Source organism: Morchella importuna (genome assembly GCF_003444635.1).
Source record: "Morchella importuna strain M04M26 chromosome Unknown Morimp01GS032, whole genome shotgun sequence".
Taxonomy (NCBI): Eukaryota; Fungi; Ascomycota; class Pezizomycetes; order Pezizales; family Morchellaceae; genus Morchella; species Morchella importuna.
In genome coordinates this window covers 547035-560518 of record NW_025763429.1, presented here as the reverse complement: position 1 = coordinate 560518, position 13484 = coordinate 547035, and the positions used below count along the sequence as shown (strand labels likewise).

Here is a 13484-nt window from a genome sequence, read left to right as displayed (position 1 = left end):
ACCACTGCCGACACTGTGAATGGCCCTGTAAACTTGTCTGACCACTTGGAGTACCCTCCAAGGTTCCGAGTATCCAGCAAGACTTTCTGACCGATAGTGAACCGCTGTACTGCCGGTCCTGGCTTTGACGCCATCCTATCAAAGGTCTTCTGTAGCGTATCTCTCGCTAACTCATGAGCCGTAATGATCTCATCCAAGTAGTTGTTCCCGTTGGCGTCTAATCGTTCGATCTCTGCATCCGTAGGCCAGTCCGTTCGAGGGTGGAAGCCATAATTGCAGTAGAACGGCGATTGCCCCGTCGACGTATGCTTCGCATTGTTGTAGGCGTATTCACAGATAGGTAACAGGTCCTTCCATTTCTTGCCTGTTCCTGCCGTATATGCCCGAATATAACCTTCCATGTATTGGTTGGTCCGCTCTGTTTGGCCGTCGGTTTGGGGGTGGAATGAGGTGGAGAGTCTTCTACGAATCCCCAGTCTGTCCGTAATTGCCGCCCAGAATGCTGACACGAACTGCGTTCCTCTGTCTGAGACGATGCTCCTAGGAAGTCCGTGGAAACGCCAGATGTCTTTGACGAATGCGTTGGCGGTTTGTTCCGTGTTGATTCCCGTCATTGGAATGAAGTGAGCCATCTTCGTAAAACGGTCCACGACTACCAATACGTTGCGGAATCCTGATTTCTCCTTAGGCATTTCTACTACGAAATCCATTGAGATATCAGTCCAAGGTGTGGTGGCTAACTCTAGGGGTTGAGGGAGTGACAAGTGTCTCCGACGTTGCTTGGCTCTCTGGCATACATCGCAAGTCTTGACGAAGTTGGCTACATCCGTGGACATTCCTGGCCACCAGTAGTTCCTATCAATCAACTCGAGGGTTTTATCCCTTCCTAGATGCCCCGCTACGGGTCGATCATGATGTTCCTCAATGACCTGCTTGACCGCGTAGCCCGGTACTACCCATCGACCATCGTGGGTGGGGTCATTCGAATCGGGACTCCATTCAGCGGCAGGCTCTATCTTTTCGATAGCGGCCTCCGGCGGTCCGAAGATCTCAAGGTTTGAATCAGGGAGGTGTTCATCCGGAACCATCCTCCGAACCCATCGTCTTTCCTGTTCATACCAACCCTGTAGTGGCTGAGGCAGCTCTACGCTCGGTATGTTGTACCACTGATCCAACTGATTCCATTTCTCTTCGGGGTTGCCAATCACTTCGGACCCAGTTTCTACGCTGGTCCGTGATTTTCTGACAAACTGTTCTGCGCTGAGTAGCTGTTTTACGGGCTGCTCACGCATTACTCCCCCTTCCATTGCGAACTCCGGACGCCTTGTAAGTGCATCTGGCTTGCCGTTCTTTTCGCCTGGTCGGTAATGGATCTTGAAGCGAAAAGGTGCTATCTTCTCGGCCCATCTGGCTTGTCTTCTCGACAACTTCTTGGTCGTTGTGAAATACTGCAGGTTTTGGTGATCCGAATGTATCTGGATAGGGATGTCCGTCCCTTCCAGCCAATGTCTCCAAGTTAAGAGGGCAGAAACTATTGCGAGCATCTCCTTGTCGTAGATCTCATAGTTAACCTCTGCCTCGTTGAACTTGCGAGAGTGGTAAGCTACCGGATGTAGAATACCGTCCTCGAACACCTGAGAGAGTACTGCGGCCTCGGCCCAGTCACTCGCATCGGTCTCCACGATTGCTTCGCGGTGTTCGTCATAGTGCCGGAGTATTGGAGCAGACGTAAATCTCCTCTTGAGCTCGTCGAACGCGTCCTGCTGTTCCCTGCCCCATTTCCATACGGAACCTTTCTTCAGGAGATCGGTCATGGGTCTGCAAACCTCAGAGTATCGGTGGATGAACCGTCTTAGGAAATTGGCGAAACCGAGGAAGCATTGAAGTTCCTTGACCTTGGTTGGGGTTAACCAACCTTCGATCGCCTGGACTTTCTTTGGTGATACTCGGTTCCCTTTTCCTGATAGTATAAATCCCAGGAATTCTACCTCCTGTTGATACCATTCCGTTTTCTCGAGGTTTCCGTATAGATGGTGTCGTCGCAGTCGCTCCAAAACTTCTCGTACAAGAGTCGTATGCTCTTCTCTAGTCTTTGAATACATTAAGATGTCATCCAGGTAGACTACTACGCCTTGATCTAGAAGATCCTTGAATATGGTATTGACCATGACCTGAAACGACGCAGGAGCATTGGTCAAGCCGAAAGGCATTACCCTATACTCGAAAAGGCCGTACCTCGCTCGGAAAGCGGTTCCCCATTCTTCGCCCTTAGCAATCCTAATCAGATTATAGCCATTTTTCAGGTCTATCTTCGTGAAGTAGAGTGCTCCTTTCGTTGCATCGGCCAGCTCGTTCATGAGCGGCAGTGGATAACGGTTCTTGATTGTGATTCCATTCAAACCACGAAAGTCGACACATAACCGAAGCTTACCATTAGCTTTCGGAACGAACAGGACGGGTGCCGCTGCTGGGCTAGTGGAGGGGACGACTTTGCCGGAGGGCAAGTTCTCGTCCAAATACTCCCGGAGTGCCTTATCTTCAGGTGGGGAGAGCGAATAGATCGGTCCCCACGGAGGCTGCTTTCCTTCCATAAGAGGAATGGTATGATCCCATTCAGAGTGGTCAGGTAGTCGAGCGGCTCCTTCCTTGAAGAACACGTCGGCGTATTCCTGAAACTCCACCGGTATAGCACTAACGAGAGCCTCGTTTACCGATGCTCTTGCCCAAAAGGGGTGTTGCTCGATCGTCGTCTGCTTCTTGGGTGACGCCCTCAACAGCCTGATGACCAGCTCTTCTGGGTGTTGATCGTATATGTCCTTGACTGATACGAAACATCCATTGACTATACAGTTGTTGCTATGGAAGCTGACACTGTTGCGTCCCCAATGGATGGTTGGTTGATGCTCCTTGAGCCATCGATGTGGTATGACGAGGTCTTCTCCTGCAAACGAGCCAACCTCACAGGTGATAGCCCTGTCTAGATGGTTGCCGATGCGGAGGGTAAGGGGTTGAGTGATGTGGGTGCCGGAATTGGACATAGGGGTGTCATCGGCCTGTCTGATGATGAGAGGCTTTGGTCGAGGTTGGGTGGGTATTTTCGCGCGGTGGATACAGTCCCAAGACATGATCCAGTCTTCTGTGCCACTGTCCAAGAGTGCGTTGACTGTTGCGACATGTTTGGTACTAGTTGCGGGGTGATCCCAAGAGATCTCGATCTCGAGGCGGGTTTCTTGTGTGTTGGAAGACATGTTTGTATGTTGGTTTGGTAAAAGGTTTGTATTGGTTTTGGGTGTGAGTTTCGATGATTTTTTCTTTGTTGAGCGCGGGGTGAGGGGGTTTATATAGAGAGTTCGAGTGTTTGATGAAGATCATGGTACAACACTTACGCACCAGGCGTTTCGGGGTGTAACCCCATCCTCAGAGTGTGTGTAAAGAAAATTGAATTTCCGCGCGTATAACGAAACAAACATAGAAAATCTCGTGGCCAACCCATAAAAATAACCGTAATACATAAAACCCTTGTTTCCATAACCCAAAGTAGAAAGAAACCCGTAATCGCAACATGAGATACCGAAAAATAGAAATACCCAATCAATTTTGATCCTCCAAAGTTGTAATCCTTGCCCTAAATGCCTCATTCTGGGGGCCCAATTTCCGCTTCTTTTCACCCTCCCTTCCGTGGTCCTTTCCTCCGGAAGGATACCGTTTCCTCTTCAGGTCGGTTAACCTGACCTTACTCGTCGCCACGCAATCTTTCGCGAAGTGGTTATCTCTACCACAACGGAAACACTTTCCTTCCTTTTGCCATTTCTCCTTTTCGTCCTTGGTGACACCTAAGTCATCTGAGGCCTTGGAGTTGTGTGCTGACGCGGAAAAAGTTTTCCGAGGTGCGGGGTTGCGCGATTTTCGCCGTTCCGATTTTTCCTCACGAGGTTTCACGACATCCTTGCCACGTAAGATCTCTTTCCGGGCCTTCACCTCGTGATCCTTTCGTCCGACCTTCCTAACCCAGGCTAGCCATTCCGCGAAATCTTCTGGTTCCTCGATCGCATTCGAGAGGCGTTGTTCCAGCGAGGAGTTTATTCCTGTTAGGATCATGGATTTCATTACGATGGGTCCGACCTTCGCGTCCCATTCCAGATTCTGCATCTCATTGATGTAGTCATCGATCATGCCAGTTTGACGGAGCTTATCCATCTTCTGTTTGGCTTGTTCTTGACTTGTTCGATTGCCGTACTGAATCCGTAATTCGTTTTTGAAATTCTCCCATGTTCCGATGCAGGGGTCTACCGATAGTCGCTCCACGAAGTTTCGCCAGAATTTTGCCGCACTCCCGGTAAGTTCGAGGGACGCCCACAGGATCTTAGTTTGGTCGTCCCACCGGACTTTCCTCTGAAGTTCAATTAAGACTTCCATTTGGTCGATCCAGTGTCGTACGTCTTCGTCGGCTTTTCCGGAGAAGGGGATTTTTGCCTGTTTTGGCGTATCTCCCAGGGTGGCGCGAGGGGGGTGCATGAGGTCTACCTCTTGCTGCCTGTTACGGCGTCTTCGCTCCTCCCGTTTTCTCTGTCTTCGTTCGCGTGCTCGGCGATCGTCCTCTGAATCGGAGGAGCTGGATGAGTCTGAGGGGGATGGGTCTCGTGGTTTTGCGCGGTTTCCGCCGTTGCCGTTATTGCCATCGCCTCCCCTGCCTCCTTGCTCACTTTGCTGGCTTCTTGCTTCGGAGCGAGGGGGTACGGGGGGTTGGTTCCCTGATCCTTCCGGTCTCTCTCCGGAATTGCTAGGGGGGTTCTGAGGGGGTTGGGGGGGTACTACGCCTCCGCCTCCTGAGCCTTCGGGGGCTGTTGCCGTTCTATTGGCTGCTACCCGCATCTGCTCAATTATCTCCTCCAGGTTCTTTTTCGTACCTGCGAACTGGTCTTCCATCGCGGCTTGTCTGTCCCGTTCCATCCTTTCGAGGGCAGCCATAACCTCCGCGGGTATCTGCACTGGGCCATCCTTTGGGAGTTGCTGGACGAAGTTGGTCAACGCGTTTATGTGCTGATCTTGTCGTTCCTGCCTTTCCTGATGCGCCCTAGTTGCTTCGACGATCTGCCCAAGAACCTGACCGAGGTTGCTGGTAGCGGCGGTGGATTCCGCCCGCAGTTGAGCCATGACCTGGTTGAGCTGATTGTCGCGCTCGGCTCTGTCCCCCGCGAACTTGGCGTGGAGGTCCTCGACGATCTTGTTGGTATACTCCTGCTGTTGCCGGGTGAGTTCCCTGAGTATGGGGATATCCCGCATGTGCATGCTGAGTTCCTCGATCCCGCGGCTGAGCTGTTGTACCACGGGGGCCCCTTGTCGCTGGACTTCTTGCCCAATAAGGTCGCCAAAAGGGTTCTCCACCCGCCGTTCCTCTACGTCCATGTTGGTATCCTCGTCGTCGTCCATTACCCGAGGCACCGAGGGCCTCTGAGTAGAGGATCTTTCTCTGATTGGGGTGACGTATGGGGAGAACTCCCGGTGGTCTACCTGCCGCCTCCTCGCCTGCCCATAAGATTCTTCCTGCCTCGTCGATGTGAAGAGGGAGCCTATCGGCACATCTCTCTCTTTCCTGTGGCGCCTCTTCGCCTGGGTTTGTAATATACCTCGATCTCTCAAGGCGATTGAACTCTCCATGTTGTAGTCTTCCTCCGACCGTTGCTGATGAGCCCTTGACATTGCTAAGTTGCTCGAGTTTGAGCTGTGGTTGCCTTATGCACCAGGGTTGAGCAATGAACCAGGGGGCCGGGTGGGCAAGTCCGAAAGATCGTTGGGAGAGAGTGATCTTGATCGGGAAGAGTTCTGGGTAGTTGAGGATTTCGGGGTCGTGTTCTTCGAAAGTAGTGGTAGTTCCTGCTTCCGCGAAGAAACCTGAGTAGTGAAGGTATCCGCAGTATAGATGTTCGGCGCTTCCTCTTTGAACGATGAAGGATGTAGCGCAAAGGTAGTTATTGATGGCTGCGGTTGCTGCTCGGGGGTGCATATAGTACTTTGGTCTTTCTAATAGACTAAGAGCTTATTCTTCTACTGAGAGCACGGTGACTATCCGCCACTAAGCAAAATACTCAGAGTATTGGTTTAAGCGAGTAGCTGTCTTATCGAGACTTCTGGTAGTGTATGCGATAGGTAAAGAGTAAAAGCTAGGGATAAGGCACAATATAGTGTTTGGGGAAATGGCCAGTGCTAAGCGATAATTCTGTAGCGTTTAAACTGATGATATTGTAAACCGGATTCCCTTGACTTGATGGTTGATGATACCCTCAAGTCTTCGCAGAATCAAGCCCTATTTATACATGTTGGAACCTATGCCAAGGCCCGCTTTCTAATACTAACTGATACAACGATAATAGAATAGGACAACGCTCCCGAAGATAACCCAGATAGAAAAGCGCCCCCGCATAGTCCCGTCCTCCATTCTAATTCCGACGCGTAACCATGAACCTTGCAATTGCCAGTCATCGGGTTGTACCATACTATTATCCTAGACCTACTTCTCTAAGTAGAGCAGCCTACAGCCGTAAGCCCCGCTTACTATTCTATTTTGGGTGAGACACCCAACAGTAAGCGTGCCGTCATAATAGTATGGCCTAGCGTGGTGACACCGCGTGCCCCCACACTACCCGATACCTTTCTATGCTTGCCCTTCCGTTACCCGACCGGCCTTGCATCACAACCCGTCACTCGTATTTCTCACTGTCCTAAGCCTGTAGAACAGTGCTTCCGTAGTTCCTGTAACACTTGGTCCTCGTGTGTTTTTTTTTTTTTTTTTTTTTGTTTAATTCATTGATTGGTCCTCGAGTGTCATATATAGAGTTTTGGATTGGCAATCAGGAAGATATAGTCCGGAGTCATAAAGAGCTTCCTTTTTGATAAAGTCCTTGAAAGATAGCCTTATGACGTAGAAGATGAGGCCAGGTAAGAGTCGGTATGCGTAACACATGCACAGCTCCATACCTCTTTGGGGGGGTAAGGCCAAATATTACTCTAGACGTCTTTGCATTTTTTCGCCGAGCTGTCACTTTCTGGCTGAACGTTAACGCTCTCTCTCCTCATTGTCCGGCTTTCTATCAATAAAACAAGCATTAACACAAATTCTAGCAGATCAGAACCAATGGCAATATATCTCAGGAATCCAGCTGGTAGTAAAGAGACTAGGAGAGGCTAGTGGTGTTGCATATATTCGAGGCTCGAAGGCCAGTGAGAAGAGCTATCTGGAAGCTCCGGAAGGGGAAGGAGATGTTCAGTGTGGGGTGCACATATTGGAAGCACCTGTAGGTGCTAGGAACGGTGTTGTACCTGTGGCTCCATGGCGGGGTGGTGGTGCCAGAATAGGTGAGGTACAAACTGGGAATAGAGTTCGAGGGACTGGTTCTGTGAGCCTATGGCGGTACTGGAAGATAGGTCCACGTTGGGCAGAGAAATGCGGCCACGGGTCGTAAGCTCCCGATACCAGATCTGATGAGCCTGTAGGCAGCCCTCAGGTACAAGTGTCGCAAGTACCTAGGGGAGAAAGTTTCAGTCCGTCTAGGTAGAGCTATTTAGATGATGGATTTACCAGAGTCCCGGATATCCCGCTTGTACTGATCTGGAAGCGACATTTACCAGGAATTCAAATGAGTCGAACTTATCGCGCTGACGTATCAACTAGGAAAGCCCTTTCGCGTACTGAGATATGCGCTGTCTCTATTGTCTGTCAGGTAACATTATCTACTTCATCGAAGATTTCGAAGCTCAAGTTGCTAATTCCATTGTTGTCCAATTTCAACGTAACCACGATTACTAGGCGCTCTGTCAATACAGCAGTAAATGCCACCTTAATAACTAGACAATCTCGCAACACAACTTACCAACTCGAGCTCTGCCGCAACGTAAATCTCGTTCCTCTAGTTTCATACTAAAGTTCAACACCCCATAATGTTGAATTGGTTGTAGCCTTATTAGCGCTACCCGCCGGTATTGGTTGATTGGTGTCTTGGCATATATATATATTTCTCTAGTTTTTTTTTTTTTTGTTTAATTCATTAATTTATATTTCTCTAGTAATACAGGTATGGTCTTAGTTAGTCGATTGTAATTGGAATTTTACTAAAGACTTCGTAGCATCGATCCTTAATACGTTATCCAAAGTCGCAGCAGGTGTCCGCATAAAGCCACCCCAGGAATACGTCACTCGCGATAGTTCTACCACTACCCCCCACCATACAGATCCCATCACAAGTCTAAGCCTTGACAGCCCCTTACAAACAACGGTTTCCGCACTCGGCGACCCACAATGGCTTGCTGCCCAAAACCTCCGATCGGATTGCTGCCCCCACTTCATGTCGCTAGCCCGCAATTCCCCTAATCCTTCCATCCCAAAGTAGTTAGACCGCCGGCGCTAACCACAGAATACCCCACCACATCCTCCGAGTCTGCAAGAGAGCCTGAATTTTTCCTTGTAGGCTCATGTTTACTAACTGCAAGTATCTAACGTGTGTAAAATAGATGGCGGAAACCCATGCGATAAAGGTTGAGATGTGGCTGGTCCATCGTGCACTTTCATGTCGATCAGTGTCGCCGCGGAGATCACACTATGGACTTTTGCTTCAATGTATTCAGCATTGTTTGGGGGCGCTTTTCAAGCGAGGTTCGGGATACAAGCTCTATCGCCAATTCGCAGGAGTTGCTATGCGAACCGCGCTCAGATAGCGAATATATTCAGCGGCAAGCTTTCGGTAAATGTTTACTCTGGAGTAGGTATTAGATACCCTGTATATACCAATCCACCTGCAGATCCTAATATAATCCCCGAGTCCATTAGTGCAGATCCTAAGATTATTTGTGCACAATAGTAGTTAAGCCCGAATACGAGTGAGACATGATGAATCACCCCCCGAAAAAACACACGGACGTCGTTGGTATCCTAGTTGTCACTTACCCAATATCCGAGACATCAAACCTCATTTCCACCCTACATTAGACTACCGGCCCGATATGCTTATATGAGACATCAGCATTCCTTTTAAGTCAAAAGGGGGGACGTTGACAATATTTAGACATTACTCTTCCTCTCTCTCCAACAAGCCCCATCCAACCGCATCCCTTCACTCACTCAGGGTACGGTATATCCACAATTAATTAATAATGGCACTATTCGCAACAACTACTACTACAACAGATATCTGGGACAACTGTGGAACCGATGCCAACCCAACGCCATGTCCGGTTTCAACCTCATCTTCAGAAAGGTAAGTCTGCATCTCCTCTTTACTGCTGGTATGTAGGCCTAACATACGTTACGTAGCTCCACCCCCTTATCCACAACAATCGAGTCCTCAACCGCAACCACAGAGCCCACGCCCAATCACGCGCCGCATCCCATGATAAGCTCCGTAGGCTATATTCTTATGGGTGTCGCAATCCCCATCGTCATAATCCTAATAGGGGCCTGCATATTCTACTGGAGACGGCGACGCCATGCTGCTGCCGCCGCTACCGCCACCCCACCATTGGAGCCTGCCTTCCCAATCGAAAAGAATCAGTCGGATGCGGAGAAGGGGTATGGAGATGTGCGATTAGACACGGCGGTTTCGGAATTGGACCCAGGACCAGGAGGAATGGGGAAAGTGTTTATTGCTGAGCTTGATGGGTCGTCGATGGTGGGGTGCATGGAATTAGACTCAAGCCCGGTTATGTCTATGAGTCCAGGGACTGGGATAAAAGGTAACTTGTTCGTTTCGGGTGCTGCGAGCATGAGAAACAGTCAGTTCTCTGCGGTTTCGGGTGTGAGTGCGGGTACGGGAACAACTTCGAGCATGAGGGGTGCCGGATTTGCGGGTGCTAGTGCGAATTCAGGTTCTGATATGGGTTCTCGTGTTGGCGCGGGTGTAGCCACGGGCGTAAACAATAACGCGTTTATTGCGGAACTCGAGGCTCCTCTAGATACAAGTAAGGTAGATAAGAAGAGACTGGAGTTGGAAGGAAATGACGCGCCGCAGATTACAGAGGTCGAGATTCCTAGCTCCATCCTGTTTACGGTCAAGAAGGGGTCATCCGGGGAAAATTAGGAGCCGGAATCAACTGGTGTGATCTGATCGGCTCGGTTATATTCGTTTCTGATGTAGAACTTCTTTAGGTTGTATAAATTATTTAATGTTGTGGGGATGGCTGCAGGAGGTAGTTATGAGTCCTGAGATTCCATGTTGTCCAACTCAGCAGGAATCTGGGGTTTAGACTAAGTACTGTTTAAAGAGGTCAGTAATTTAAATGTTTGAACCGATCTGTCCTTTCGGTTGCGCCTCAGCCACGACTTATGGTCCATTGTCAAAACGCCTTTGGGGATTGGATCCTAAAACCTCCGTGTGACGTATATGTAAATACCTACAATGCGTCCTCCTTTCTTGCTACCTTGTGGCGTTAGAACTTTCACGAGTTCCCATGCATAACCACATCTATGAGACCCCAGATCCATGTCAAATAAGATTTCCTTAGTTGTTCCTTGTTCCCTAAGGTGTTGAGACATTTCTCTAGGATACCAGCTCCATGATCAACCATACCCGTTACTATCTGGGATCTTGACCCTATGACGTCGGACACAGATCTCCTCACCAGGACGGCGATTCCTTGCCCACTGGCTATGGTATCCACCTCCGGGCGAGGATCGAGCCCGCATAACCCAGACCATTACTACCAAACATATGTAATTAATAATGGTATGCAGGTGTTTATCGGCAAACAACGAAAACGCACCTATGGACTACCCGTATGTAGACGGGTGCTCTTACCCGCGTGGGGTAGTTTTGTACCAATTAAACAATTAAATCAGAAATTCGTGACGTTTATTCCTTGACAGGTCGATATAACTAATTTTGTCAGCCAACTTCCTCCAGCAAGCCATACTAGAGTAGAGGCATGGACTTTCCATTTGCGGTGGGGAGGCTACATACATGTATTTACTCCACACCTGTATACATGCAGTGTTCAGAAATAGAGTAGAGTACTCGTAATTTCGTGACGTTTGTAAAAGGAACCGCTATTGCATACCATACTAAATTGTGGACTTGGCGCGTATTTGTATGGTATGCAATAGTGGTTCCTTTTACAAACGTCACGAAAATACGAGTAGAGGAGAAATGTCTGCACGTCATCAGCTATCGGGTCAGTGGAGAATGGCACCACTATAGGTCCATAGGAGAGGAGAATCCGACCATTCCCCGGCTATGCAAGAACGCTACGACCCCCTGAGATATCACTCGATTTCTGGAGTTCGGTTCTTCAATTGACTAAACAGTGATCCAATGACATGCGGAACGATTTTTGACGACATCTGAGTATCGCATGGTATCTGGGTGTGATGAAACTGTGTAGTCTGTACTCTCTATATGGCTGAGCATGGTAGTGGTAGAATTGGAGTGGGAAGGATCTCGGGAGAAGTACATGTAGTTTATACTTTATGTAGTCTGTTCACCGGCCTCTTATGTTAACTTAGACCCGCATGATCACATAACGCACTACCAACCTTTTATGCTCTTGATGCCAGTAAACGTCCTTCTTGTATGTGCATGATGCTCCCTCCCTTTGATCATGTAGCCACCCACATCACATGCACAGCTCCTACACCCGGAACAACAGTAGCCCCGGTAACCCGGCATCGCGTGTCTTACTGTGGAGTCCCCAGATTCCTCCACCAAGGAGAGTCCCAGAAGGGCAAACATCCACAGCCAAGATGACCCAAATCTCGATGTCATCAACGCGCTGACGGGAGCTACCGAGATACACCCTGTATCACTCGCCTTGGCAATCGGAACACAAGCCTCAACAGGCCAAGCTAGGCGACCACATGTCTCGGAAGATGGTCATCTGAGAGAGGCTCTTGACAACATCTATTTCTAGATGCAAGTCTGATCACAAGTGTTCGTGGCTTTATATAAAGGACTACAGCCGTCAAGCGAGGAGTGTTTGTAGGTCGATAACATTAATTGTCGATTCCAAATGGCCATACCAGCAGCGATGCCGAAGACAGGATTTACAAGACGGTTGCTGAGGAGGAGTAAGTCATGGTGCATCACTCAGACCCCGATTTTTTTTCACTAATATCCTCTGCAGATCACGCGTACACCGATATTGATCTTACCCCACACTCCCCATCCTCGGCTGGGAAAATAACACTTGCGGTCCTTGTCCCGCTCTTAATAATGTCCCTGATCATCGGGCTCTTATATCTGCGGCGGGTACGGCGGCAACGGCAAGCAATGGCGAATGTTCAGGCCAGGCTAGATGCAGAAGAGACTGGCCAATGGGGTGTAGACCGGTGCTATAAAGGCTGGGATTCACCCCCAGAAACTGGTGATATTGAGAAGTGGGGAGGAGGAGATCTAACAGTCCCGACTGGGGCTAGATTAGATTTCAGGTATTTGAGGAAAGGATTGGAAAAAGAGGATGAGGAGATACGATGGGTCATATTAGAGCGGGAGAAGGCTAGAATAGAGAACGATATGAGACGGCGAGAACTAGAGAAACAGCTGGAAGCGGAGGGTCCTAAGGGTTTATCCTCAGGCGGTTAATTGCATTTTCCTTTTGGGCGGTCGGAGTCTCTCCTGATTTCGTAGCTACCTGTGCTTACCAGTAGCTCATTGGGAGATGTGATATAGACGGGCTTATGTTGATGCTGCATGATAGGTGTTCTCGAGTCTGCATGAAGTTAGTAACGAAAGTGACGGCGCTACGGATAGATAATACATACATGTCCGCATTGATTGAAGTAAACTTTATCGGTACCCTGTTAATCTTGACGTTGATATATCTCAAATGGTGATATCAATAGCTAGATAAGTGTAAAGTGAATATGAAGTAGCTAGGGACTCATACTGAGTTAAACTATACCGCGCCACTTCACGCGGCAAACTCATGAAGGAGGCGACCAAATGTTTTGTCTCCTTCGGTCATGGGTTTTTAGCCGGGTGTCGAAACTTTACAGAGTGTCTTGCGGACTTGTCACTGGCGAGATAACAAAGCGCAGTACAAGCAGTCTCGGGCGTATATGATGATGTGGTGTACAACGAAAAGAAGATTTTAGACATTATCGGTCGATCGATCATACGCGCACACAACGTTAATCACAAATTAATACAAGCCATTGGTGACCGGCGGCCCACTAGCACGTACTTCGCCGCCGGTCGTCTTATTTTTTCCGACACCGAAAGACCCAGAAGCCCGCACATCACATGCCCGCACCCGCAACCAACCACACCCGCGATGCCCGCCGGTGTATTGAAATTCACAAATACGTCTGTAGATAGACCCCACAGTACTTTGGATGCTGCATGATAGTTTGGATGTAGTCCTTGGTTGAGGTTTATTATAAATTTAAGAAAGCTAATTCTAAATGCCTGTAAACAGGGGCGGTGTTGATCATAGGTTCTCACTCGCATTGCGATTTACTTCCCTACAACGCACGGAAGCACCTTGACAGACGAGAACTAGAA

At 49.0% G+C, this 13484-nt stretch overlaps 2 protein-coding genes across 2 annotated transcripts; both read left to right on the top strand.

Annotated features, from left to right (window-relative positions):
• Window positions 1-9144: 9144 nt before the first annotated feature.
• On the top strand, window positions 9145-10067 carry LAJ45_08939 (uncharacterized protein; the record flags this gene model as incomplete). The annotated part of the gene is made up of 2 exons (XM_046118487.1): window positions 9145-9248; window positions 9305-10067. 2 exons carry the CDS (start codon window positions 9145-9147, stop codon window positions 10065-10067), a joined length of 867 nt encoding a protein of 288 aa, XP_045968443.1.
• Window positions 10068-11991: 1924 nt separating this feature from the next.
• On the top strand, window positions 11992-12563 carry LAJ45_08938 (uncharacterized protein; the record flags this gene model as incomplete). Its single annotated transcript, XM_046118486.1, has 2 exons — window positions 11992-12049; window positions 12106-12563. The coding sequence occupies 2 exons, from the start codon at window positions 11992-11994 to the stop codon at window positions 12561-12563; spliced, it is 516 nt and encodes a 171-aa protein (XP_045968442.1).
• Window positions 12564-13484: the final 921 nt, after the last annotated feature.